The 27804-nt window shown below is 30.9% G+C and overlaps 1 protein-coding gene across 5 annotated transcripts in view; it reads left to right on the top strand.

Annotated features, from left to right (window-relative positions):
* Window positions 1-2659: 2659 nt before the first annotated feature.
* LOC118188990 (high mobility group protein 20A-like) overlaps window positions 2660-27804 on the top strand; it is a 39401-nt gene continuing 14256 nt past the window's right edge. For 2 of the 5 annotated variants that reach the window (XM_085827603.1, XM_035359516.2), the window contains exons 1-8: window positions 2767-2920; window positions 11466-11553; window positions 13261-13322; window positions 15745-15966; window positions 17463-17577; window positions 17682-17728; window positions 21013-21097; window positions 22975-23190. In XM_085827603.1, the coding sequence (XP_085683729.1) occupies window positions 2915-2920; window positions 11466-11553; window positions 13261-13322; window positions 15745-15966; window positions 17463-17577; window positions 17682-17728; window positions 21013-21097; window positions 22975-23190 (841 nt within the window). In that variant the 5' untranslated portion in view covers window positions 2767-2914. Of the gene's footprint in view, window positions 2735-2766; window positions 2921-11465; window positions 11554-13260; window positions 13323-15744; window positions 15967-17462; window positions 17578-17681; window positions 17729-21012; window positions 21098-22974; window positions 23191-27804 lie in introns of those variants that run through there. The other 3 variants (XM_035359517.2, XM_035359519.2, XM_035359518.2) reach the window with 3 other exon arrangements.

Below are 27804 nucleotides of genomic sequence, written 5' to 3'. Positions count from 1 at the left end.
AACAATGCTAAATTAACACAATAATTAAAAGAACATATGAGATCTTTAAGAATCGAAAAATGAATTTTACTGATAGTGAAAAAAATAACTTAAATATTGAACTTATGGAGAAGTCGAGAAATTTTGTAATTGATAGTAAAGTTGAATAATTATTGGGTACGTTTTAGCTAAACGTCACTGTCGGCTTAGTATTCTGTTGACTAAATGCGTTGACAGTTAAGTGTCCCGTAGCCAAATGTCCAGACGGCTAACTCTCTGTGTCGGCCAAATGTTCTGTCTGCTAAATATCCTGTCGGCTAACTGTCCGTGTCGGCTAAATGTCTTGTCGATTAATTGTCCGTGTCGGCTGAATGACCTGTCGGCTAAATGTCTTGTCGGCTAAATGTCCGTGTCGGTTAAATGTCCTGTCAGCTAAGTGTCCTGTCGGCTAAATGTCCGTGTCGGATAAATGTCGTGTCGGCTAAGTGTCCATGTCGGCTAAGTATTCCTGTCTGGTAAATGTCTTGTCGGCTAACTGGTGTCGGTGAAGTGTTCCGTCGGCTAAGTGGTTGTTTACCGATTAATTACATCATCTACCTCGTCATCATAGAACCCAATAACAGGGCATATGGGGCTATCAGAATTCTGGAAATTTCCCGAGGTACCGGATCCATAAGTCCACCTCTTCATCTAATATTAACCTGATATCACATTAATCGAACTACAGGACCCAAGCATCTATAAACAACAAGCTCATTGGAAAAAAAATTAATGGCTCTGAAGAGGTCCATTTCAGAGCATGGAACATGAAAAATGAACAATGCCCTCACAGGGTGACTCAAAAGGTGGTTACAACACTCCAAAAGAATTTAGTGATAAACTACTGATAAAATTAATCTCATCACCTAACACCTCGTCGTTAGCTCGTTGTAACTTCATATTTTCTGGATCGAGTTTTTTACTCCACAGCATAAAGCGTGGACATGAATTTTCATATCAAACCACTCCGACAATTTCTTAATGATGCCTTTATGCCAAGTCGGCTTAACGTTGTCGTCCTGGCATCTTGATGAAGATGACATTTTTCCTGGTATAAACCGGTCTTCGTAAGAGTATCAGGCACACTTGAAGCCAAACTCTGAAAGTTTCTCAGCACCTTTGTGCAAGTTGTCAGCACCGATCATACCAGCACCATCCACAAGTGCCAACGATAAGTTTACTACAATTAATGGACATTTTACAGAACCTTTTTTTAAATTTTAGCTCATTTGACCGGATTTAAACGAAACCAGTCTATTGTTTAAAAACCCATTCACACTAGCAGAACTTTGTGCCCAAGAAACTAACACGAAATTGATGATTCTCCTTGATAGCGAATGACATTAGTTCCGTACTCTCAACTGAAAATTCCTCTTGAAATTTTGAATAGCATTATCTATATCTTCAATGGCTCGACAGCCCGGGGTGGACCCTAGCCTTCTCCAGACGTCTTCTGCAGCCATCTCTGCTTTTGGCAACTGTTTTCCAGTTTTTAAAATTCAAAATATTAAGATTGTTTTCGACGCAATCAATCCACCTTAGCAGGGGTCTTCCCGAGGTCTATTTCTCATGGGCTTTGCCAGAAAGGTTTTCATGATCTTCAATTCATTCTAGCCAGATGGCCGGCCCATTTAAGTCTCTGTCATTTGACGAATTTTGCGATATCAGGTTGTTTGTAATTTTATAGCATTTTAAATTAGACCCTCTTCCCCATGATCCATTCACTTGGACCCCACCAAGAATGCAGCTTAAGAACTTTCCCTTAAAAATTCCCAGAGCTTCCTCGTCACATAAAGTCAATGCCCAAGTCTCTGATGCATAAATCAAGACAAATCTTATAAGACTTTTGTAAAGAAGCAATTTAGTTCTTAATTTAAGAAAGCTGAATTTTAATTACCTTTTCAGGGCATAAAAGCATCTATTTGTTACGAGAATAGCATTATCACCAATGTTATTTATTTGTTTCATGCAGTAAATAAATCGGTACTCTGGGTTTATCCCCCTTCAAAAGAATAAGTGTCCTCCTGCCCCTCTTCTAGTGGAGAAATCGATTTCGAGAGCATTTGCTGGACTTAAAATTCCGCTGATGTAAACAGACCTTCATTCTATGGAAGTGAAAGATTAGCTGAAGTCAAAGGATGATTATTAAGCGCAAGACACGCGTTTTTTTTTTTTTTTTTTTAATAAATAAGCAAGCAAGCAAAAAGAATGAGGGCCTCACAAATTAGAAATAAATTGAACAAAAGCTTGTGCAAGCTCCCTAAAGTTGATGATTGGTTAGAGCCCAATTAAGTACCCTAGAGCTTCTAAGAAATCCAACCTTCATGAAAAATACAGCCAACATTCGATGCTATCCCAAATCTTGCCCTTGCTTCTCACTGGGAATCCAAGCTCGGTGAGCTCTAAAAGCCCACTGTTCACTGCTATGCGGAAGTTTCGGAAAATGTCACTTTCTCCTTAAAATGAACTCTCTTATTTCCTACAAAAAAGACTTGCATTTATAAAGTATTAAGATTATGCAGTGGTAAAATCCTTTTATCATCTTCAAAAAACCTAAAATTTTAGAAATTAAAAAATAAGGACTATTGAACAATACGAAAAGTTATTAAATTAATAATTAAAACTGGCAATAGCTATTAATCCGGTTAAAATTGTAAATCTTTTAAATTGGTATCGAAGTTTCATGCGCAAAATTTAATTTTTGCTTCTTGTTTAGGTAAATAAAAATATGTTTACTATTTCTTTTACATAATTTAGATCACTACCAAATTTCTGTTATGCGCAGTGGGAAAAATCGATATCGCCGCCATGTTTTTATAGATTTTTCAAAGTAAACAAAACAGACGCTAACTACAGTATCCCTTGAGAATTTTTCAACTTGATATATATTGAGAAAATGAGGGTAAAAGTATTATCTAGCTTTTTTATTTGTTTTAATGTAATCAGAGCATTTAATTACATAAGAATATACGTATATTTTATAGATAAATTAAATATATGCCATATATACAAATTTCTGAAAGCCGGTTTCAGTACTGTGAAGTCGGTGACGGAAAAGCTGCTTTAAAAATACTTGTTGGAAATCTAATATGTATTTAAGAAAAGTATAATGTAAAGAAATCTTTCATGTTATCCTTAATTTGCTTAGCGAAATTGAGGATTTTATTGAGATGTGAAAATTTGCAACAACCTAAATGTAATTAATTTCTGTTGTTGACTACATTTTTTCTTTTGCGTAATGAAACAGGAGTGTGTACAGGAAAAAGCATGATTAAAAGTACCATTTTCCTTTTCTGTAATTTTTATTGAATTTTATTAGCGTATTTTCGTAATGTTAGCTGGCTTTGATAAGTTGACAGAGTAAATGTGCTTGTATTGAGCCATCAGATTTTAAAACAAGCTGTAAGTCGTGCTTGAAAACTAAAAGAACAGTTCAACTGAATACTCGAAACTCTTAGTTATTATCTGATATAATCATAATCTTGGTAGGCTGCTATTTTGAATCGGAAGGGTGTTTACTAAAAGGGTTTTTTCTGCTCATTATTATTTATTTTTTAAGAGGAAAGGGAACAGGGCTTTTTCTCTCAAAAAATATTTAAAATTTTGTATTACCAAATCAAATTTCTATTCTATTATAATTCTACAAATTTTTTATATTCTGCTAAAAGACTTTTAGTTCCAGGTTGGTCTATGCAATATACTCATGAAATGTTTGGTTTATTCAGATTCATAAGATTTAATGTTTCATTTATGTTTCTGATAAGTCATTCTGTGCAGTACATTTTTCTTTATGATAATCAAACTGAGTTATGGCTCATTTTTAGAATAATTGTATTTTTCATTGTATGCTTATTTTCAGCCACATTTGCTCAAATTAACATGTCACTTTTTGACAATCCTTGCTTGCTTAGGATAAAAGATTATCAACTTATGTAAACTTAAAAAATGTGCTTTACTTATGTTTAAAAAATAAAGTTGTAAAAGAAAAATCGGTTGATCTTTACATTATGGTAACTTGGCGAAAATTTGGCGACCAACTCTCCTACAGCAACCCTCTATTTTTTTTTCCCGCCGCCATTTTGTCTTCACGAAGTAAAGACATGTTTCTTTTCTTTTTATCTACTGAACACTTCTTCCAACAATCTACTAGCCGAATTACACTTATGCTAGAAATTTTATCTACAAAACTGCTTAATCATGACAAATATTCACTGCAAAATTGGGAAAAAGTGCACAATACCATACTTCTTATGCGTTTTTCAAAATAACACATACACATAAACCATGTCACATCGACTTATTTTTACTTGAAAAAACATCCCAGTATTACACAAAAATGGCATTGCACACACTCTTCACTATATCCATGTACACTGTTTTTTTCTTATAAATTAGAAAAATTTCATGAAAATACATGACAATTTTCTGAATCTTTAAACCCGGTAAAAAGAACATATATGAAATTACCTGATCGCGAAAAAGTATATACCCTTTCCAAATATGAACATTTCCACATATAAAATAAATAAAATATCCAAAAACTTTTACCTCTAAATCATCTATTATATTATAAACGTCACCAACGAATTCATACCGCAAGCATTACAAATACTTAGTGTCAAATATTTAAATTATTTCCATGCACGTTTACTTCAACTAAAACGTATACCAAATTCCTACAAACATAAAATTCACAAAATAACTATCATTTAATTAAAATATAATTAAATTCAAAAACACTACTTAAAATATAAATAAGCATATACATTAAATTAATAAAAATTAGCTTACAATCCTAATTACTTTAAACTAAATCATTGCTAATAACAATTTTCCCAATAATACCAAATTACTTTACTTCCACCTTACATTTAGAACAATGCATAAAAATAATATCCTCAAATAATTAAAAATACTAACTTACCTAATCTTCTTCAGAATCTTGATTACGTGTCCGATAAACTTTTCTTATTTCTGTTTCAGGATCTTTAAAATCATACTTATAGTTCACAGCAAGGTACCAGGTAAAATAAATAACTTAATAAAACATCTTTACTTCTATCTCGCACAACCTTAAAGAAACACTTATTACTACCCCTTTCAATCCCACTAAATACCCATTTCGAATTCACTTTAGTTAGGGCCTGTAACGTCGTCAGCTATTTTCCCACGGACTCCCACGAAGTCTGGGAAAAGGAGACTTCAGATGGGCGCCAGATGACCACCCTGATGACACTTACGAATTCTTGAGGTCGAACGTGACCCCCAACAAAGTGTGGAAAGCATATTGTTTTTACGAAAGGAGAAAACTTCCATACAAGTTCTCACGGGTTGTGGAGTGTCCATTGTGTGTATGCGATAGACTGTCGCCAACTGCCTGTTTCTCGAAATAATTTAGATAGACCTCCCAAAAAGACGTTCTGAATTTTCCCACGGAAAATTTCAGTTTCTCAGGCTGTCAAGACAGTATCTGAGAACAATCAGCGCCTGTTAACGAATGGAGAGATGCTCCGAAGAAGACGTTTAGCGAATCACTGCAGCAGACGCACAAGACACGCCCAGAAAACCTGGACATAAAAACAGTGAGTGAAAATAATTAGAGTTTTTTTTAGTCTGAAGAATACGCAGTCGTTGCGTAGAGAAGAGAGAGCCTTTCTCTTGTATTTTACGGCTCTTCCCGAGTCGCTAGTAAGCTTTAGAGAGCCCCTTTCTCTCTTGTGTATTTTACGGCTCGTCCCGAGTCGCTACTAAGCTCTGTCAAGAGTGGAAAAAGAAACCCTCAAAGAAGCGTAGCTGGACTTTTTCTCCGCTACCTCTGTTTGAACTCAAGTGATTATCATTTCCTATTGGAAATGGACTACTTTGCTAAGCAAACTACTTTGTTATGATAAGCAGTTGAACTTACCTTAAAATTCAATATGTGAAATTTAACACTTACCTTATTTTTAATTACGCTACCAATAAAAATTGCTACAGCTAAAATTGCTACAGGCCATGGGATCCAAAAATTAACGAACACTGTTTCACACAACACAGAATAAAGCCAAATACAAAATTTCCAGATTTTTTCCCAATTTCCCCCCTTTTCCGATTAAAGAACCATAATTCGTCCATTAATATCACATGACATATCCCATGATCTCTCATTTCCCTCACACAAAATAATGCGTAATCGGAACTGAGTACTGCTCACATTATTACCAAAGTCCCAGGTAGTAACCTTTATCGCCTCCAAACTGTCGCCAAACTACCAGTTACCATATTCTAAAGATCAGCCGAAAAATCATTAGTTTTCCGCTTTAAGTGAATCCAGTAGAAGTGCATGAAAAAAAAAATTAAATTTTTTTATTTGAAATAAGACAGAATATCATATTTCCTGACACATTTTCCCTTCCCTTTTTTTACTAATTTTATCCAAAAATCAAGAGGAAAAAAATTTGCGAATAATTCAGTTTCCACAGGATGAGCTTACAGTATCACCCTAACAAATTAAAAGTTAGTTGGTATGGATAAACTAGCAATAACTATCCCAGTATTCTTTCTTTTAAAGAAATCTACATAGTAATATTTAGAGTACATAGTAATATTAGCGTTACAATTTCTAATATGATATCTTCATTTCTACGTATCTGGAAACTCGAATCTCACTTCTTCTTATTGTTGTTTCTGCTACTCCTTAGACATCAAATCATCCATAAATAATTAGAGAAGGGTAATAGGCAGCTGACCAAGTGAAATCATAGACTGAATGTTAAGTTAATGTTTGCTTCACCGTGACTGGTCGGTTCTTGTATTAGGCTGGCATAAAGTTCAACAATTAAAAAGGGAAAGGATTATCGGCATGAGCTTCATAGGTAGTTTATGAATGTTGGTCTTTGTTAGTAATGCAAAAAAATTAGTACATGGATGTATCCATTTTAAAATATAAGGGAGTTCATTCTGTGAATGCATTGAGGAAGGGGGAGGAATACGTAAATATTTTTTTTTAATTTTCAGAACCTGGTGCTAAAAAGCTAGGAGGGAAATGCAGAAATATGGTTATTATGATAGATACGTGTTTAACATTAAAAAGATTGTTATCGTTAGTAAAAAATTTGGTTGATCTTTACATTATGGTAACTTGGCGATTTTTTGGCGAAAATTTCGCGACCAACTCTCCTACAGCAACCCTCTATTTTTTTTTCCCCGCCGCCATTTTGTCTTCACGAAGTAAAGACATGTTTCTTTTCTTTTTATCTCCTGAACACTTCTTCCAACAATCTACTAGCCGAATTACACTTATGCTAGAAATTTTATCAAACAAAACTGCTTAATCATGACAAATATTCACTGCAAAATTAGGAAAAACTGCACAATACCATTCTCCTTACGCATTTTTCAAAATAACACATACACATAAACCATGTACACGCCGACTTATTTGTACTTAAAAAAACATCCCATAATTGCACAAAAATGGCATTGTGCACACTCTTCACTATATCCATGTACACTGCTTTTTTCTCATAAATTAGAAAAATTTCACGAAAATACATGACAATTTTCTCAATCTTTAAACCCGGTAAAAAGAACATATATGAAATTACATGATCGCGAAAAAGTATTTACCTTTTACAAATATCAACATTTCCACATATAAAATAAATAGAATATCCAAAAACATTTACCTCTAAATCATCTATTACATTATACACGTCACCAACGAATTCATACCTCAAGCATTACAAATACTTAATATCAAATATTTAAATTATTTCCATGCACGTTTATTTCAACTTAAACGTATACCAAATTCCTACAAACATAAAATTCACAAAATAACTATCATTTCATTAAAATATAATTAAATTCAAAAACACTACTTAAAATATAAATGAGCACATACATTAAATTAATAAAAATTACCTTACAATCCTAATTACTTTAAACTAAATCATTGCTAATAACAATTTTCCCAATAATACCAAATTACTTTACTTCCACCTTACATTTAGAACAATGCATAAAAATAATATCCTCAAATAATTAAAAATACTAACTTACCTAATCTTCTTCAGAATCTTGATTACGTGTCCGATAAACTTTTCTTATTCTTATTTATATTTAAACCAAAATAAGAAGTCAAAGACCTACACAAACCAGGTGTCCATGTACACATCAACTTCTTTTAACTTTAAAAAAAATCAGAGAATTGCACAAACTAACCATTGTGCACTGCTTTAACTTTGTCCATGTACACATCGATCTATTTGCTCTTAAAAAAAAAATCGGGAAGCTAAAACAAAGTTTAAACTGTCATGGTAACCAGAAAAAAATTGCCTCTGTCTTAACATACAGAGACGAACAAATAACCAAAAATATACAGGCAGAGAGGAATAAACAATCAAAAACACATATTTCCTAGCATAAAAACATTAAACAACAAATCTTTTAACGAAAATTAATACACAGAGATGATAAATAAATGAAACGTCAATTTTTAACATGCCTTTTTTCACGTGCATATGTTTAGGCTTCCCACCACTATCTTCTCCATTCTCCAGGTAAGCAATTCAGTTAAATTGTTTGTCGTTCTGGCTCATTCATATCTATCAGCAATTAAACAAGCTTTCATGCAAAATAAAGCCATCATCCAACCAATACAAAAACCTCAAATTCACAATTTCATCATAATCCAACCCATCAACATTCATCCTCTTAGTCACGGACATACTCAAATGATGGTACCCACAGAAAAATAATAGCAAGTTCAAAATACAAGAGCACACCACGCACATTGCAACCAAGCATAGCAATTGAAAAGAATCGTAAGAACCAAAAATCCAGATCCATATAAAATGGTTTCTATTACAAAAAATAGCCAAAATCTAAATTTATCACAACACATTTGCCAATTTTCGCAGAAATAACCCCTTTTTAATGCCAAAAACTTTTTTAAAAAAATTCCCCAAGGCTAGATTTGCCAACATTATCAACATTAGTGTTACTGAGAAATGCAGCGGTCTTCCAGATTTTATAAACAGCCAATACCACTTGCTGATTTTTTCAGACAAAAATCAAGGGGTACCATACAGTAAAGATTAACCAGTAAGTCAAAGTTATTTTATATTTCAAATGAAGATATATTATATTCTAGAAAGATAAGGACAGTTATAAATTATTATAATTTTGGGTGCCTTTTTACTTTTAAAATTTCTGAAAAATATCCTTAAGTTTGTGCAGTTTGTATGTTATGGATCCTGCTGTAAAAGAATGGAATAGTTTATAAAAGTATGAACCGCATAAATTGTAGGAGGACTTCAAGCACCTGCTTAATTTAATGCACTCTTTCATTGGCATTATGCTGGATTTTAAACTGTGGAACTCAGACTTGAAGGAAAGTAAATTTAATGCTGTCAGTTTTAACATGGTTGGAACTTGCTTATTAATTAACTCTTGTTGGGTAAAAAGAGTGAATTTGATCAGTTTCTATCTGAATTAAAATGTCTTATTTTTTATATGAAACGTTTTGCAATCAGGTAAAACTGATTATGCCATTTAGTTACTTTTCGTTGTTATATTTTTGTACATTTATGTTATTTACAAACAAGATTTTGTAATTTTTTATAAAACTATCTTATATATTTCAGTATCTATAATTTTGTTAGGTAAGCCAGTTTTGATTTTGAGAGGGGACTTGAATCAGTTAAATTTATATTACATTAAAAATACATTTAAAAAAAATTATAAGTGTAGCAAAATTCAGCAAATAAATATTTTTATGTTCTGGATGAATGTAAACTTACTATTTATGAGAAATTCCATATGTTATTTACATGAATTAATTAAAATATTAACTTTTAATGCCCTTAATCTGTTAGCTTTCAGCTTCATGCCAATTTTCATCATGCATAGAAATCAAATAAATGTATGTGAGCTATTATTGAAATAGAAAGAGTTACAATTAAGATTCATGAAAAATAACAAATAAAGGATTATTAATGTTTTTTAACTTTTTAATATACATCTAGAAAAAAATTACGGAACTACCAAGTTGTGTGGTTTCATATCAATCAGATATTTTGGTGCTGTGGTCCAAGAGGTATAAATAATAAATTTTGGTCTTGTCATTACCCAAAAGGTCGAGTGACAGTGGTATTAGTTTCCACCTGCAAGGTACAGTTTTTTTTTTTTTTGTCCACTTGGGTAGCTTTTCCGTGAACCGCTGATAGTACTAGCAGTGCTTTGTATTACCCCGTCGTTGGTGGCTTGATGACTGACATTTTTTTGCCCTGCTGCTTTCGTACATTTGACTGTAATTTGGAATTGTTTCAATCCAAAGCATGCAAGATAAAATAGCCATCAACAAGTCCTTTAACGCAGTCTTTCACTTTTACTTCAAACACCAGAACACCATTTTCAGTGGCTGCCGTACCATCGACTATCTTGGTGACCTTGCCTAACACATTATTGGAAATGGCTACAATTTGTTGGAAGTGTATTGGTAGTCACTGCAGGAAAAGCAATTAAAGAAGATCTTCACCCTTTATGAGCCAGCCTCTCTTCACATCTCGAGTAAGAGGTGCGATGGTTTTTTGTCATCATGCTGCATTCTGTAAGTGAGGTCTCTAAGCCGCTGTTCTTCACTATTGGCATACTGTCTGCAGAGATGGTTCTTGATTACCATATACAGAGCTTTGGTTCGAAGGTTAAGAGTAACGTCTCCCATTATCGTTAACTCCGCAGGTCGTAAAGCGGAAACTGCATGATGGAATTTTGTGCGCTCCATTGTTACATCGACCAACACAAACTGGCATTCCATCTGCCGGAACCAGATTTCTAGATTTGCTGTCTGGAAAAGAGGAACTTCACCAGTACACATGTTATATTTCCAGCAGCTTGATCTATATCATTGTTTTCCATTTTAGGAAATGAGCAAAATATTTCATAAAAGAAACTAGCTTGTTGTAATTCTTGATGATAAAAAGTCCACTTAAATCCTTGTGCTTCATCGATGGAGTAAGATTAGCAAAATTCAGTCTATGTGCATACTCCGAAACCAGGTCATCAATTTATCATTTTATGTTGTGTCCATATCAGAATAATTGGCAAAATTTCACAAAGTGAGATGCAGCTCTTATTTATATTAGCATCAGAATTTATTTACACAAGCTACTTAAGCATGTGAGAAAATATTACAGCGTTTCCAAAATAAATAAATAAATAAAATAATAGGAGCTCTGAACAGTGTACCTCTAAACATAGTCGATAGTGTTGATGAGCTCCGATACCCTTTGCTTCACTCCTTGAGTAGCATCAGCACTTCTTCTCCTTTTCTTCATCCGAAGCACGCTTTTTCAAAATATAGTCCAGTGATCATAACCCTTATTTACTTTTTACTGTAGTCAATTAACTAGCTAGCATATTTTTAATTGTATTGATTTTTTTCCTCTTTCTTCTATTTTTAGCACCTTATAATGCAAGGTGAAAATATTGCTGCTCCTCCAAGCAATAATGGGAGTGCCCATACAAATATCAGTGCTCCTTTGCCATCTGGTAAGAATTTTTATATAGGTTATTTATTTCAGTAATACAAAATGAATTTCAAATCTAATATGTAATTAAAAATTTTCTTCATTTCAAAACATAAAATCTTATATGAGTAAATATTAAGAGTTAATACAGCATTTGTAAGGCCATACTTTAAATACTAATGCATTGTTATATAATAAAATGATAGATATTGTAGTATATTTAAAATTTCAAAATATTTGTAAATAAATTTGAATGTAAATGCATCTTGCTTCAATTCATTTTTGTATCTTATTTTGCTACTAAAATGCAATAACCACCCCAATGAACAGGGAAAACATCTGGGACAATGTCAATTAATCTCCTAGAAGTTGAAAAAGCACAGGAGAGTGGAATAACTTGCACTGTTATTAACAGAAAAATGGATTTTCACAATTAACCTTCATTTTTAAGTAGTTTTAATTTAGAGAACATGTCCATTTGATTATGTACATTAAATCAGCGTTCGAAAAGAGAACAACTTCAGAACTGAAAAACAATGTTTTTGTTTACATTGCTCTTGCATTTTGATAGGCATCGATTGGAAACAGGAGATTATTAACTGAGTCTTCAGCACTTTATATTTAACAGATGATTTAATGTTTATTTATTACAGTATATGTAAAATTAAATTATGTTCGTTTATGGATAAAAAAAATCTTGAATGTAATATCATGGCTATCATTGGTATGATCGTACAAATTTTCTTCCCTCCTCCCCCCACATTTAAAATTTTGCTTTATTCTAATTATTATTATGTTTTATTATTATTATTATGGTTTGTGATAATAATTCTGCCACAATGAACAAACCTTCTTCTTTTTTTTTTTTTTTTTTTTTTAAGACCTGTTTGAATTGCCCCCAGTTACTCAAGAGTTGATTGACTGTATGTCTGTACAGAATGTCTAAACCATACAGCTACCAGATACACATATGAAACTATAATACTTACATATTAATGCAACCACCTTGTGATCTCTTACGGATGAAAAGGTAAAAATAACTTATCAGGTGCAGGGTGGTATTGTCACAACACTTTTTTATAAGATTCCCAAACTATCAATATTTATTGAAAGTTGGCAAACATTATCAACATGTGAAAAGATTTTAGTAATTTAAAATACAAATTTCAATTATTAATTAAGTCTTACATGATACATTAAAAAATGAAATATATTGTCTCCAAATCTTTCTGTATTTTTTTCTACTATTCTTCCCCCTCCCCCCAAGTACATAACAATCTTTGTTTACACTTAAAAAAACATCAGATAATTCCAGAGATCATGCAGACTCTGGTAAGATTGGCTGTCTGCCAAATGTATTGTTCCATTTAGGAATTTTGCTTTAAAATTCTGTGTTTCTGAAAGAATTTTACCATATTTTCTTTCATAGCTGGGAAATTCCACAAGTGCATGTTTTAAAATTAAGTTTAAGGTATAAAATGTTACAATTTGTTTATAAAAGTCTGTGGAATACAATGAAAAGAGCATGCAAAAATGGCGACAACGTTGCTTTGACTTAATGATTGTTGTGAGCATGGTTACCTTAAGAATCCTTATATGCTTAGTTGCCAGAATTTAGCAACTTTACTAAGGGGGTTGTGATAACACATAAGTACCAAAAATATTTTTTTATTTTTTTAATATTAATTTCATAATGTTCCTTTTTATATATTCTTTTCAATTTTCATAGATATCAATCCAACTGAAAGCAACATGTCTATGAATACAGATCAGGATTCAAATATGATGGAGGTAAGCATTATTGCTTTCTTTTTTGCATTATTGCTTACTTTATTAGCCTTTTTTAAAATGAAATATTTGCTATCAGAGTTTTGGTCTTCCAGTCCATGTGAAAAACTTTGCTATGTGAGAACAAAAATGTACTAGATTATTTTTGAGAATTGGGTTTAATTTTAATATCAAGAGCTGCATATGTTACAATAACCTCTTTAATCATTTACAATTAGCTTAGTGATTAAGGACGAGCTAAGTGGTTATTGTAATACTGGTTGTCACTATTGTACACTGGTTATCATAGTCAGCAATTCACATATAAAGCACTGTAAAAAAGCATTAAGTAATAAATTCTGTAATTTGGGATCTATCCTACTTTTTTTTTCTATTAAAATACTTATGAATATTGTGTATTTAAACACAGTGTAATATAAAAATGTTGAAGTTAATCATCCACTGAATCCTGTTCCTAAAATTATTCCAATAATTTCAGCATTAATAAATATATACAGATTGCTTATTTCTACCATTTTCCTTAAGTGTTTAGTAATTTGAAGAGGGTCATTTTTGATACATTCCAATCATTGAAAAATACCTCACTCATGGATTAAATATGAATTTTAATGTTACTAAAATATATTTATTTACCTGTATCTCAAAATTACATTTTATGGGATTTAAGTGTACTAAATGTTTCAAATGATATAGGAGCATATGAAATTCTTACAGCTTTTATTTTTACATAACTTGCCAGAATGAAAGTAAAAAAGAGAAATGAAAAAGTTACTGAATAAGTTAATTTCAGTGGTTTGTAGTTGATATTTCCTTTTCTGTAGAAGGTCAAAATTAATTATGCAATAAATTATAATTATTAACTATGTCATGTATTTAGTTGATTGATGATCAATAATTTTAATTTTTTATACCTTATGCACTTGATTAATTTTTCTTAAAAATAATATAAAATTTTTAAAAAGGGAAGATTTTGGAACCATTTATTCTAAAATTTAAATATTGAGTATTATAAAAATTATAATATTCATGCTGTAAGAAAAAAAGATGTGTACTACAGTCAAAAGTCGTTAATTCGGACACCCATAATCCGGAATGATCTATAATCCGAACCTCAAAGCTCCAAATTTTCTGCGCATGTGTCACGTTGACGCATGCACGTAAGACCTTTACGGCTGCGAATATGCGTGTGCGCATGCGCACAATACGTTTACGCTTGCGCGTTTAATGTATAACGGAGGGTATAAGCTAAGCTAAAATTATCTAATTCAGTTAATGTTGCAGATTGCGTTGTTCCTTATTCTTCGAATTGGATCCGGCTTATTATTTTTTGCAGAATGTTAGAGCAATTTTATAAAAGTAAGCTTAAACTTTTGATTATGTCAAATAAAATTTCCGATATATATTTACTAATACGTAAAGGATCTGCAAAGCGAAAGTATGTTTCGAAGTCCATTAAACAAAAAGTGGAATTGCTGCAAAAAATGGATAAGGGCATAATCCTTTGTTTATCTAACCATTCCGAAATCTGTTTATCAATTTCACGCTGCTCTGCGATGGGGGGGGGGAAACGCCGCGGTGCGCAATGAATCGGAAGTTGATCTGTCAGCACTATCCTTATCTTCAGGGCAGATGTTTTTATTTTATTTGGCTTATAATTTCTTACTAAATGTAGTATTTCATCTTGATGTACTCTGTCTTTGATATGATTTAAATCAAATTCCTCGTCATTATAATTCGCTTCCGATAGTGATGAAAGTGGCACAGAGGTTATTGAAAACGAAAAAATTTCGATTGACAAATTAGTCAGTATTCTCGACACAGCAATTATAGGACTTCAACAGCGGAACTTTGTAACTGAACAAGAAATTATGTCTGTTTATAGAATTAAAGAGAAAGTATTATCACATAAAACGAAGCAACTTAAACAACTTATATTGAAAGAAATGTTTAATAAAGTAAACAAATAAATATTAAGTTTTTTTTTTTTTTTTTTTTTTTTTTTTTGTTTTTGTAAATTTTGATACTCTTTAGATCATAATTGTTCTTTATTTCATAAATTATGGTTTCATATTTTTAATTTTATAATTTCTGCATGCCATCTTACCAGATTTAAACTGATGTTCTATAATCCGGAAAAATCGATAATCCGGAATCGACGAGTCCGGATTAAAGACTTTTGACTGTATATCAAAATTAAATATTGTATATGATATTACTCAGCACTTAACACATATTTCATTCTTGTTCATTATCATTTTTACTAAAAAAATGTGTCATTTCCTTTGATCAGTATTCTACTTGATATATGTTTAACTGATTAATTGGAGTTTAAATGTTTTATGTATGTTCATTCTTATATCTGATGCATTACAATTGTATGTTTTTATGGAGTCCTTGGTCATTTATTATGCAAATTCTTGCTAAGAACGATTTTCCCCAGAAGAGAAGAGGTGGCTGGCCAAAGGGTCGAAAACGGCGTCGTGGACCGAGAGATATGAATGCACCTAAGCAACCTCTCACTGGTTATGTTCGATATCTCAATGAGAATCGTGAAAAAGTGAGAGGAGAAAACCCTGGTGCCAGTTTTTCTGAAGTAACTAAAATTCTTGCTTGTGACTGGAGTAAATTAGCAGCTCAAGAAAAGCAGGTATTTATGTTACATTTTTTTTAGTATTTGTTACATCAAAAGTTGCTTAAAACAAAAGCAGTAATTCTTTGAAGTGATATTACTGAACAGCTAAGTAATTAAATGTACTAAGAATGGAAAATTTTGAAGAATAAAAGACAGAAACATTCATAATTTTTAATTTTTTAAAAAACTGTTTCTATATGATGATTAATTAAATCCATATAATGTGCTTAAATTATAATTCAGCATTAAAATATCGTTCTTCTGAACAAAGTAAGCTTTGTTATTTTCATCAAAATTGAATAACTGTGACTGGTTATAAAAGTGAGAAAATAAAAAAAATGAACTAAAATATTTCTAAATATGTTGGAAAAATAATTTTATGTAATTGTTTCATTTTTACTTCCTTGTACAAAGTAAAAGACGTATTGTAATTTCAAAAAATTTTGGTTATCATGTTTCAACAAAAATGTCCGTTTTGATTATTTGAATCCTATTTTTGCTTCTGTACGTATGGACAGAATAAAGGACTGTTTTTCCAAAATGGATTCAGAAGATATTTTCTTCGTGGCTCTGTAGGTATGTATGTATGTATGTATACATTTCACATAACTCAAAAATGAGTAGCCTCAGAACATTAAAGCTTTATAAATGGGACTGCTAATAACATGTAGTTGTGCACCTTTCTTGGTTGCAATTGGCCACCCCAAAAGCATATAAATATATATATTTAAACATACCTGCTCTGTTACCCTGCTCGGTTAACTCTGTTTTTTTTATTCTTATATGTTGGTAAATTGTGGATTTTTTGCTTCAAAAGTGATTGAATTATGTTGTTCTTATGTTCAAGTTAAGGTTTTTATGCCTTAATTAATCTGCATGCAATAAATGTAGAATTATCAACGATTTAAAATTTGTTTAAGTGCTACTAAGCCTAATGAAGCTGCCATTTGTTTACATTTGAAATAGGTAGTAGAATAGTGAATCGAGTCAATTTCTTGCACCAAATTCAGTGTTTTTTTTTTTTTTTTTTTTTTTTTTTTTTGTTTTTTTGTTTTCCAAATAGGACCAAAAGTAAGCTTGCACTTTTGTGCACCAAAAAAATCTGTCTTCCTGCCCACTGTCCAAATTGCTTGTTTATGCAAAGAAACTCTAATTTTAATTGTAAAAATTGTTTTTCTTAACTGTTTTTAACTGTATTAGGTGTTTTATGTTTTTCTGTATTTTACAGTTTTTAATTAAAATATGAGTTTTTTTTATGCATTTTTGCCTTGATGCGAAGTGAGAACTGAATTTATTGAATGAGAAATATTTCTCTAATGAAATTCGATGAAATAAGTTTAAATGAAATGCAGCAAAAAGTGTGTATGATTTAATAGACCATACAAGGAAGTCATCATCATATCAGATTTTTTAATTTGTTTCATCATAGAACTATTTGAAAGAAGTTTTTAAATTTATTTTATTATTTTTGACTTTTAATTTTCTAATTTTTTTAATTGATTTTATCATAGAAATATTTAGAAGAAGCTGAAAAGGATAAAGAGCGCTATATGAAAGAATTGGAACAATATCAACAAACAGAAGCATATAAAATTTTTAAGAAACAGCAAGAAAAGAAGAGGAAAGGTAATTATTATATTCATTAGTAATACAGAATTAGAAATCAAGTTTACTTTTAATTTTTGATCAGTAATGCATTGTTTAATCTCTTTCTTTGAAAATATAATTAGAATTTGAAGATGGTGATGGATCTTACTATACTTCGTCCACTGTTGAAGTAAGTTATGTATTTTCATTTTTAAATATTAACAGAATAATAGACTATAAAAGTCATTTCTATTTTGTTGCTAGGTATGTTTTTGACATATTGAGTTGAAGTATTGGAATTATTGGATGATATCTTTCCTTTGATTAAGATATTTTATTGTTAATTAGTTTAAATTTATTTTTCAATCTTCGAAATTATTAATTGTATGGCGGATTTTTATTAAATCATCTACTTTGTAGAAAACATTACTGTGACATATCATATGCATAATAACTTTAGCTCCACAGCAAAATTATTAAAACTAAATCCACATCAAATAAATTTAATATCATATTAAACAAGCATTTATATATACTCATAAACTTTCTCAGTTGATGTTGCACAAAATTTCCTTTTTCATATTATTTGTCATCACTTTTTCATTTTGTGAAAAAGAGAAACTGAAGACTTTGAGGTCAGAGCTGTGATAATGCAGCAAATATGCCTGGTTAGTGTTCGAGTTTGGAGGTCAAAATTAAACAGTATAATGAAAAGCACACTGTATTGTTCAACGCATTCACTTAATTTAATTGAAAATACAAGTGCTGAATAGTATGTATGTGTTAGGCTATATTTTAATTTAGGAAAAAGAATCTGTATGTATTTTTTCATATAAGCTGGTAGATGGAGTACTTACATATTAATGTAACCACTTTGGTTCAGTTTGGCAGTTTTTTACTGATGAAAAAGAGCAATGACATAAATAATCATTTAGTTTGATTAAAAAAAAACATTTATTACATACAATAAATATTAGTGCACATATTTTACATTCTAATTAGATATTTGTACCAAAAATCAATCACATATATATTTTACATCTAATTATATATTTGTATTAAAAACCAATCAATAAATCTGCTTACTAACTTGTTTTTATAGCTTTTATTAATAGGAAATTCCATGACAGTTGTTTTAATAACACATTCAAAACAGCTTAGTGATTTTGTCGCAAAATATTGTATTCTTGCAGAAGTTTCAGTGCATTCTTTTTTCCCACTGTTGGTAAATTCCACAAGTGGTTATTTTAAAATTGAGCTTAATGCAAAAAAAATATCATAATTTATCTTTAAGACCATTGAAATTTAAAATACAACAAAAAGAAGACATGCAAAAATGGTGACATTGCTTGACTGAAGGATTGTTATGAGCATAATTGCCAGAGTTTGGCCCATTCCAAAAATTTGGTGACTTCTATTAACCATTCCGTCCTATCTACATGATGCAACGATTCCACTCCTACCAGCCCAGCGTCACGTATATGTAACTTTAAAACGGAATGATTTATTTGAATTTTTAAAAGCCAGTAGATGGCTCTAAGTGGTAACTGTTTTCACATGGGTTGATTCATATGACATTATTTTCTGTTTTGTGCTTCTGGTTTTGAAAGATTTATAGAAATAAACAAACTGGGAATCACAGCTTCTTATAAGTGTGCCTGTGAGGTAAAGGGACACAGGCATTTTTGTTTATTTCATCAGGATTTTCTTTTTTTCTTCTTTTTATTTTGAAACTTAACATAAGCTTTCTTGGTTAATTAAAAAGTAACGTTACAACATTATTACAGAAGGGAAAAGACTGTCAGCCTTCTCGGCGTGTAATGCTTCTTACTTGTCCACATTTCTCAGGAAAGAGCCAGAGTTTTTTTCTTACTCGATTTAATAGGTCATTATATATAATGCTTGAATGGTCATTATGTATAATGACACAGGCATTATATTTTGTATATAATTTATTTACTTTATATATAATGTATATATTGACATGATCTGTAATGGATATCCCGCCAGTGGGGGTCTTTCATTGATCACTTTACGGTCATCGTGGACACTGTCTCAGATTTAGAAAAACAGGAAGTTTTCTAATATAAACCTGATGTCAGACAGGGTTTGAGGATGAAATATTTCTGAGTGGCTTTTGAAGAAGTTTTGGGGCATATGTTTGGGTTATATTCAGTTTCATTTCCGTTAGCCATGGCTAAGATACCTTACTTAAAAACTTAAAAATTTGTCCAAAATCACTGGACACTCCACCTTTCCGTCTAACTGGAAGACTGTTTCTGAAAATTTACGTTAACAGAAAAGGTAATAAAGGTAGAAGAAGATGCGTTGTGTGCACTAAAACCAAGGAAAAGCTAAAGCCAACGTATTTTGAGTGCAAAATATGCAATGTAGGACTGTGTGTCGATCCTTGTTTTGAATTATTTCACACACAGCAAAATTTAATTGGAATTTAATTACCTACAGGTAATTGCATATTTGTAATTTTTTTCATGTTTATAGTATTTATTTCTGTGTTATGGTTATGATTTTAATATTTTGCCTGTTTATTTCTAATAATGTGATATTCTTTATATTGCATTAAATATGCAACTTCAAAAATTAAAGTCATAATAACAAAATGCTGATTTTATACTTTTTTTTTTTTTTGTTTGTTTGTTTGTTTGTTTTGTAAAATTAGGCTGCTGAAAGTGCACGGGCCAGTGGCAACGATCCATTTCAGCGGGTCCAATCCCGTGACTGCGCTTCGTTCTCCCGCCACTGGTCCTTAAGGAGTTAAAGTGGTTGTGATAATACATGATGCCATAAATGGAATGTTCTGGAATCTAAATTGATCAAAAATGAAATGCATTTCACTATTTGGAGACATGCTAGATGGTCATGCTGAGCAAATGCAATAAAAACATTCCAAAAGGGGTATAATAATGAATACAAAATTTTTCTCCAAGTTGGAAAAAATATAAGAAAACTGAAGTTTATTCTGATGATTGTTATTTAGGGCAGATTACTGGTAAAGATGAATCCATTCTCACAAATCCATTTAATGTATTCTAATTTAAGAACCTGTGTAAGTTTGTTATAAAGTTTCAGTGCAGTACATACATGATTTGAAAGGGAAGTACAATAAAACTGAAAATGAGCCATTAGCAAGAAATATCTGACAAAAATTTTCCATTAATGAGACAAAGTCATTTAACATTGCCAAGGGCATTTCCTGGTGCCCTTGGCAATGTTAAATGACTTTGTCTCAGTCATGGGTCTCCATCATGCAAGTTAAACACCATACCACTGTTACAGAGAACTTCTATAATTCTAATATTTAAACTGATTTGTGGTGGAATTATTTGATCGGGTCTCAGGATGAATACAAGCTTATGATTTTTTGTTCAGGTTATGAATATTCAGAAAGTGTCATTTATTTTCTTAGCTGTATTTTTTATAATCTAAGATATTAAAAGTAAATAATATTTATAGCCTATGAATGAAGCACATCATGATGGTGAAGCTCCAGGCTTTGACATTCCTATATTTACTGAAGAATTCTTGGACCATAATAAAGGTACGACTTAATCAGTTTGATTCTATTTTTTATAATAGCCTAAGCTTAAAATTTCTTGTGTGTGTTTCTTATATCTGCCTCCCCCCCCTTTTTAGTCTTTGCCAAATTCACAGCTTCACTTTACTTCGAAAAGTAAATAAAGGAGGAAGAAACTTTTACAAATTTATAATATTTGAAATTAAGAAATACTGACTTTAAAATGTCACTTCAATTATCATTCTGTACTTGATAAAAATAATTCTTAAATAAAAAAGGAATTTTTTCTATAATAGTGATTTTGGATAAAGTTTTAAAAAGCAAAAGTACATATACATAAATCAAGATTGTTGTTTTAGATTCTACTGCTTTAGTAGTTACTTTATTTTTAGCCTATATTGTATTTCTTGGATTTTTAAGATGAGCCCCCTTAACTTCAGATCACAAACTGAAGTTAAGAATTTTGATTTTAAGGAAAAAACTTGCTAAAATTGTTAACAAGTATTTTATAAATAATTAATTTTAATATAATGACAATAACAGTATTCCTATTTAATTTGGAATAATTTGTAATTTAAAAAAAAAAAAAAAAATCTGTTTCTTAAATGCCATTGATTCTAAAGTGGACACCATTTTTAATTATGCATATATGAGGGAAAAGGTGTCTTGTCTTCAAAGAATGTCAGCATTTAAAAAGTTGCCTTCAATATGGTTTAACAGAAAAAGAAGAAAGATTTATTGATTTGCAGTAGAATGAGCAATTGTCTTATTTTTTAATATATCTTTCTTCTGATGCAGAAAATATTTATCATGTGAAGCTAGTGCATTAGAAAAAATTATCATCTACGTATTTAGTCTGTATGCATTTACCATTTGGAAGAGGAAAGTGGGTTAGGTGCAGTCATTCATTATATACCGTAAGGAAGGTTATATGGTAATCTGTTCTTAGTAATTGAAGGAATTGAGACAATTTTTTCTATTGATGCAGTGTTCAAATAGAGTTGTACTTGGAAATTAATATTCTTTAAAAAAATTGATATTAATTTAATGTAATGAAAATTTTAATTTGAATAGAATTAAAATTGATATCAGTTTTTGTGGCAAGGATTGTTTGTATTCTGAAGTGTATGTAATTTACATCATAATTAAAAAAATTAAATTATCTTAACTGTTGTTGGAAAGGTGGAAATCTCATTATGAAATCTGATCCGATAAAAGACTTTGTTTAAAAAAAGGAAGAAACAATATCTTTAAATTTATCTCGTAATGTTTTGTGCTCATTTCGCATTTAAAACAATATTTCCAAAATCAAATTATTAAATTTAGGTAAAGTAGAAGAATGTTGTTTGACTGAGAATATCCTACGTGATGGAATCTGAGGATCCATACTCTTCTTTCTTTAATCACCACCTTTAAGATCAATAGAGTTTACATGCCACCATTCTCTAAAGACCATGGAGTCACGTTCATATTTCTCTTTATTCTAAACTTAGACCAGACTCATTATGAGGTAAATTCAACTTCCACCATACCATTTGAGCCACTTGTGACTTCTTGCATCTTTAAGTCAAATGTAAATTTTAGGGCTTGATAAAATATGTTATTTCTTTAAGATGTTATAGAAAAATATTTTTTATTTAAAAAGAACAAATCTAGCTCTTAAAAATTATGTTTCGGAAATTTATGACATATCCTTTCAGTTTTATGTAAATAAACAAAAACTCGTATGAAAAGGCCCTTTTATTTTCCCCTTGAAGAACATTGTATGTATAGAGCTCTTTTATGTTCAATGTATGTGTAGAGCTCTTTTATGTTCATTTCCTGTTATCTTAATCTTTTTATCTCTAAATCTTTCTTTTCTTCCCCTCCCTCCTTCATAATATTTAATCTTTTGTATTTAGCTCGAGAAGCGGAGCTGAGGCAGTTGAGGAAATCAAATACGGAATATGAAGAACAAAATGCAATCCTTACTAAACATATTGAAAATATGAAATCTGCTATTGAAAAGCTGGAAATTGAAAATGCACAACAGCGTAGCAATAACATAGGCCTGCAGCAACATCTGGAAGCTTTGAGAAATATGCTATTAGACAGTTTTGCTGATTTCCCTTTGCCAAGTATGAAATATTTTTTATAATTAAAAAATTATAGTATTATATAATGCATTACTCCATTATGTATTTTGCATTAATGATAACGCATTAATGATATTTAGCATTAACGAAAGTTTAAGTATTAGATTTAATTTTTTAAAACTTTGAGAAAAATAATTCAAAGAATAATTTAATGTGCCTTTTATCATTGTATACTGTAAGTAGCAGCTCACACTTTTGATTATTAGATGGGAATAGTTGTAATTGTCAATCATAAAAATGATTTATGTGCATGTGTTATTTATTGGATGCATTTGCATATTATTGTGTTCCTTTTTACTTCGTACCTTTTTACTTCCTTGTACGAAGTAAAAAGGAAGTATTGTAATCGCGAAAAGTTTCAGGCAGCATATTTCAACGAAAATATCCCATTTTGACCTATTTCAAATGCAATTTAACGATGTATTTCCGTGATATCTGTATGTAAGGACAGAATAAAACACTTGTTTCCTCCAAAAAAAATTATAAAACTGCTTTAAAATGAATTCTGAAGAGAATTTTTCGTGGCGTCTGTACAAACGTATGTACGTACGTATCTCGCATAACTCAAAAACGAGTAGCCTCAGAACGTTGAAATTTTGTATATAGGACTGCTATAACGTGTAGATGTGCACCTCGTATTTTGGTTGCAATCGGCCGCACCAAACGTATATAAATATATTTATACATATATATCCACTCTGTTACCTGGCTCAGTGATCTCAGTTTCTTTACTCTTATATGTTTGTAAATTGTACATTTTTTGCTTTAAAAATGATTGTATTATGTTTTTTTTTATCTTCCGGTTAAGGTTTTTATGCCTTTAGTAAATCTGTATGCAATATTTTGAGAATTATCAACAATTTTAAAGTTGTCTAAGTGCCGCTAAGCCTTTTTTATATGGCGGCCATTGATGTTTACATTTGAAACAGAGACTAGTGGATTTGTTGCCGATCTAGAGAAACTTAACTTTGCAACAACAAAGATAACGCATTCATTTATTATTGCAAATTAAATCATGCTTAATTCTTTCTGGAATTTTTTTCGAAGAAATAAGTGTTTAAGATTTACTTCGTAATTTTTAATATAGATATTTTGAGTTTTTATGCATTTTTGCCTTCTCGTGAAGTGAGAACTGAATTAATTAAATGAGAAATACTCAATCGTCTGTGAAAAACTTTTTTTTTTTTTTTTTTTTTTTTGTTGTTGTTGTTGTTTGTTTGCTTAATTTCTTTTATACATCATTCTAGCTTTATTATAGTATTTGAATAGAACATGTGGCAACGATTAGATAATTCTATTCTTTAAATGATATAAATTTTGTGCATTATGAGTTATAATATGAACGAAATATATAAGTTAACTGTTATATAATTATTGGATTATATAACAGTTAGTTTCCGTTATATAATTATTATATAAGTTAACTGTCATATAATTATTAATACTGTTAAGTGAATCTAGCCCCAGAGTGTCGCTATGGTAAACAAATACTAGAGTCAATTTTAAAGAATGCATTTATTCTGTTGTGGTTTATGCGCTGTCGGCGAAGTAGATTTAATTCAATCTAATAAGTTTAAATGAAATGCAAGAAAAAATGCGTATAATTTAATATTCCGTACAAGAAAGTCATGTGGTGTACACATCAGATTTTTTCTTTATGTGTGTATACACACACATAAATAAAAAAGGAACACAATAATAAAATATATATATATCATATACTGTATATACCCGCGTATAAGTCGAGATATTTTGGACAAAAAAAAAGACGTCAAAGTGGGGGGGTCGACTTATACACAGGGCCATAAAAAATTATAAATAGTGAATGAATGCATAAATAGTAGTAAAAGTAAAAGCAGTGCAAACCAAAAGAAGTAGTGTCAATTTTTAAAAACATCTAAAGGCTTTTCAGATTTTAAATTATGTCTAAAGGGACCTTCTGAATTCTATATTCGATGACAAATTACAGCTTATTTCATTTCATTCTTTAAGGTTAATTACAGCTTCATGAATGAATTGCAACATTAGGTAAAAATTCTCAATTACCTAATTAAAGTTTGGCTCACAAATTTCTTATACCATTAAATTTACTTGCCACACTTAAATGTTTCAGAAAATGTTTTTATTTAATTTTTATACAATATTTGCATATAACTTCTTCAGTTCTACATCTGCACCTTTGAAAGTTTCGGCATTGTTAGAGTTTATAATTCGGAAAACTCCTCTTCTTGACACAAAGCGACGAAATACTAGAAGGAAATGTCCAGTGCTTAGGCTAGAAACAATTTCAAGATAAACTGCACAAGTAAAGTTCAATGTAAACCTTGTCTCCATTTTTTGTGAACGAAAGTCCAGCAAAATCAACAGCTATGATTTCAAAGGGATTCGCTTCATGAATTCTCTCTGCTGGTAATGGAGCAATCACTTGAATGCCCTTTTTTAGCCTTAAATTTCCTGCAAACAAAAGTTATTCAAGCACGATTTTACAGCTTGTCTGCCTCGGATGATCCAAAACTTTTCTCAAATTTGAGTGAGTGCATCTGAAACACCAGCATGAAGCAAGTTTTCATGTGCTCTTTTAAATTAGCAATTTAATGAATCTAGATTTTTTTTTCGGTATAATCCATGAATGCTTTTCTTGAAACTGAAAATCAGAATGTTGTAATCTACCACCAAGACATACACGTCTTTCTGCCGTTAGGATCGGGTTTAGACTGTATAGTATATATGGAATCAGAATTAAGTGGTTCCTTTCATGTCAATTTAATAAGATCCTTTTCAAACTTACTTTGCTGTATAAAACGAATTCAATAGCGTTCAGCCTTTGTGAGTTCTTCAGCAGTTAGCACTCCTTTACACTTTTCAGAATTCCTCTTACAGTTATCAATAAACTGTAGGACGTATGCAGTGATTCAAAGAACCTTAGATAAGTCACTGTAACTGTGCAAATTTAACAAGTTATCGGTACATTCAACATATTTTGGTAAAGCAATACAGCTCTTTTTTTTTTCCCTCTCCTTTTCTGCTTCAAATGTATCAATGTCAGCATTTGGTATTTCTTCACTGTTTAGAACATCAACTTCTATTAGCCACAAGGGGCCTCTCCACCATGTTTCATCATTAATTAAAGATCTTTCTCTTACTCCCCTAATAAGTTTATCTGCTGGATTCAGCTTTCTGTTGAAAAATTCCAATTCGATGGATTTGTCTTTTCTTTGATTTCCAATGTTATATTGCGGACAAATTGGTTCCAATCGTTTGCAACACCTTTAATCCAATGTAAACATATTGTAGAATCTGTCCACATGAAAATGTCACTTTCCTTCAAAGAAGAAAATGTGGATCGTATATAATCAGACAACCGTGTGGAAATCAAGTTTCCTAATAGTTCTAATCGTGGCAAAGTAATTTTCTTCAGTGGAGCTAGATAACATTTTGAAATTATAAAACTTGTCGCACTTTGTCATAGTACCTAATCTTGAAATATGCGACTGCACCATATGTTTTTGTGCTTGCATCAGAAAATATACAGTGGCTCCCAAAAGTGTTCGTACACTTATGATTTTCATTGAAATAGGGCTGTATCTATTAATTACATGTAAACTTTCTGAATGAGATTTTAATATGATCTATAATTTATTTGTAACAAAATTACATGAAATATTTTTAAAATATAGTGAAACTTTACTTTTTAAGAAATTAATAATCAAAAATTGACAAACATTTTATCTCACAAAAGTCTTCGTACACTTCAAAAAAATCTTTACTTATTAGTAAATATTTTCATTTTTTGTTAAATTAATATTTAGTAGAATATCCTTTAGCATCCACAACAGTTTTTAAATGTATGGTAATAAATTTTACTTTTTTTTATTTATTTATTTATTTCTGTAAATGTTTATCCATTCTTCCATCATGACTTGAGTTCCTGAGTTCTTCTGTTCTCAAGTTGATTCTTGAGTTCACTTTTTGTTTTGGATGTCCTGTTTTCGTACTCTAACCTCCAGTTCTTTCCAAATGTGTTCTATGGGGTTTAACTCTGGCGACTGAGGTGGTGTTTTCAAAACCTGTGGTCAATTATAGAGACACCACAGGCGAACGTTGAGAGCCATATGCTTAGGATCGTTATCATGATTAAAAATAAAGTTGTTTCCAATATCCAAATTTTGGGCTGATAATTTTAAATTGTCTCTTAAAATATTTAAATAAAGAGAATTATTCATTATGCCATCAATAAATACCAAATTACGTAGTCCTGACGCTACCATCCACCTCCACACAAGAACACCGTCATGCTTAACTGTTCCAACTAAGTTCTTAGAATGAAATTCCTCATTTTTCCTTCTCCAAACAGTTATTTGACCATCGGAACCAAAAATGTTAAATTTGCTTTCGTCAGTAAATAGGACATTATTTCAGTACGTTTCAGGTGTACTTATCATTGATTTAGCGAATGAAAGCCTGAGCTAGTTGGAACACCTCTGGTTGAATATATGATTTTATGTTCTATATTTTGATTTTTCTTGGTATCAGTTCCTAAACTAATATTCTAATCATAACTGTCTAGCTTAAAATTGTTTTAAGTATTAAACTGCA

Source organism: Stegodyphus dumicola, chromosome 12, assembly GCF_044657685.1.
Source record: "Stegodyphus dumicola isolate Sdum_Otavi_A_Nest chromosome 12, ASM4465768v1".
In the NCBI taxonomy this organism is placed as follows: Eukaryota; Metazoa; Arthropoda; class Arachnida; order Araneae; family Eresidae; genus Stegodyphus; species Stegodyphus dumicola.
The sequence above is the reverse complement of the archived record's forward strand: the minus strand, read 5'-3'. Positions and strand labels throughout refer to the sequence as shown.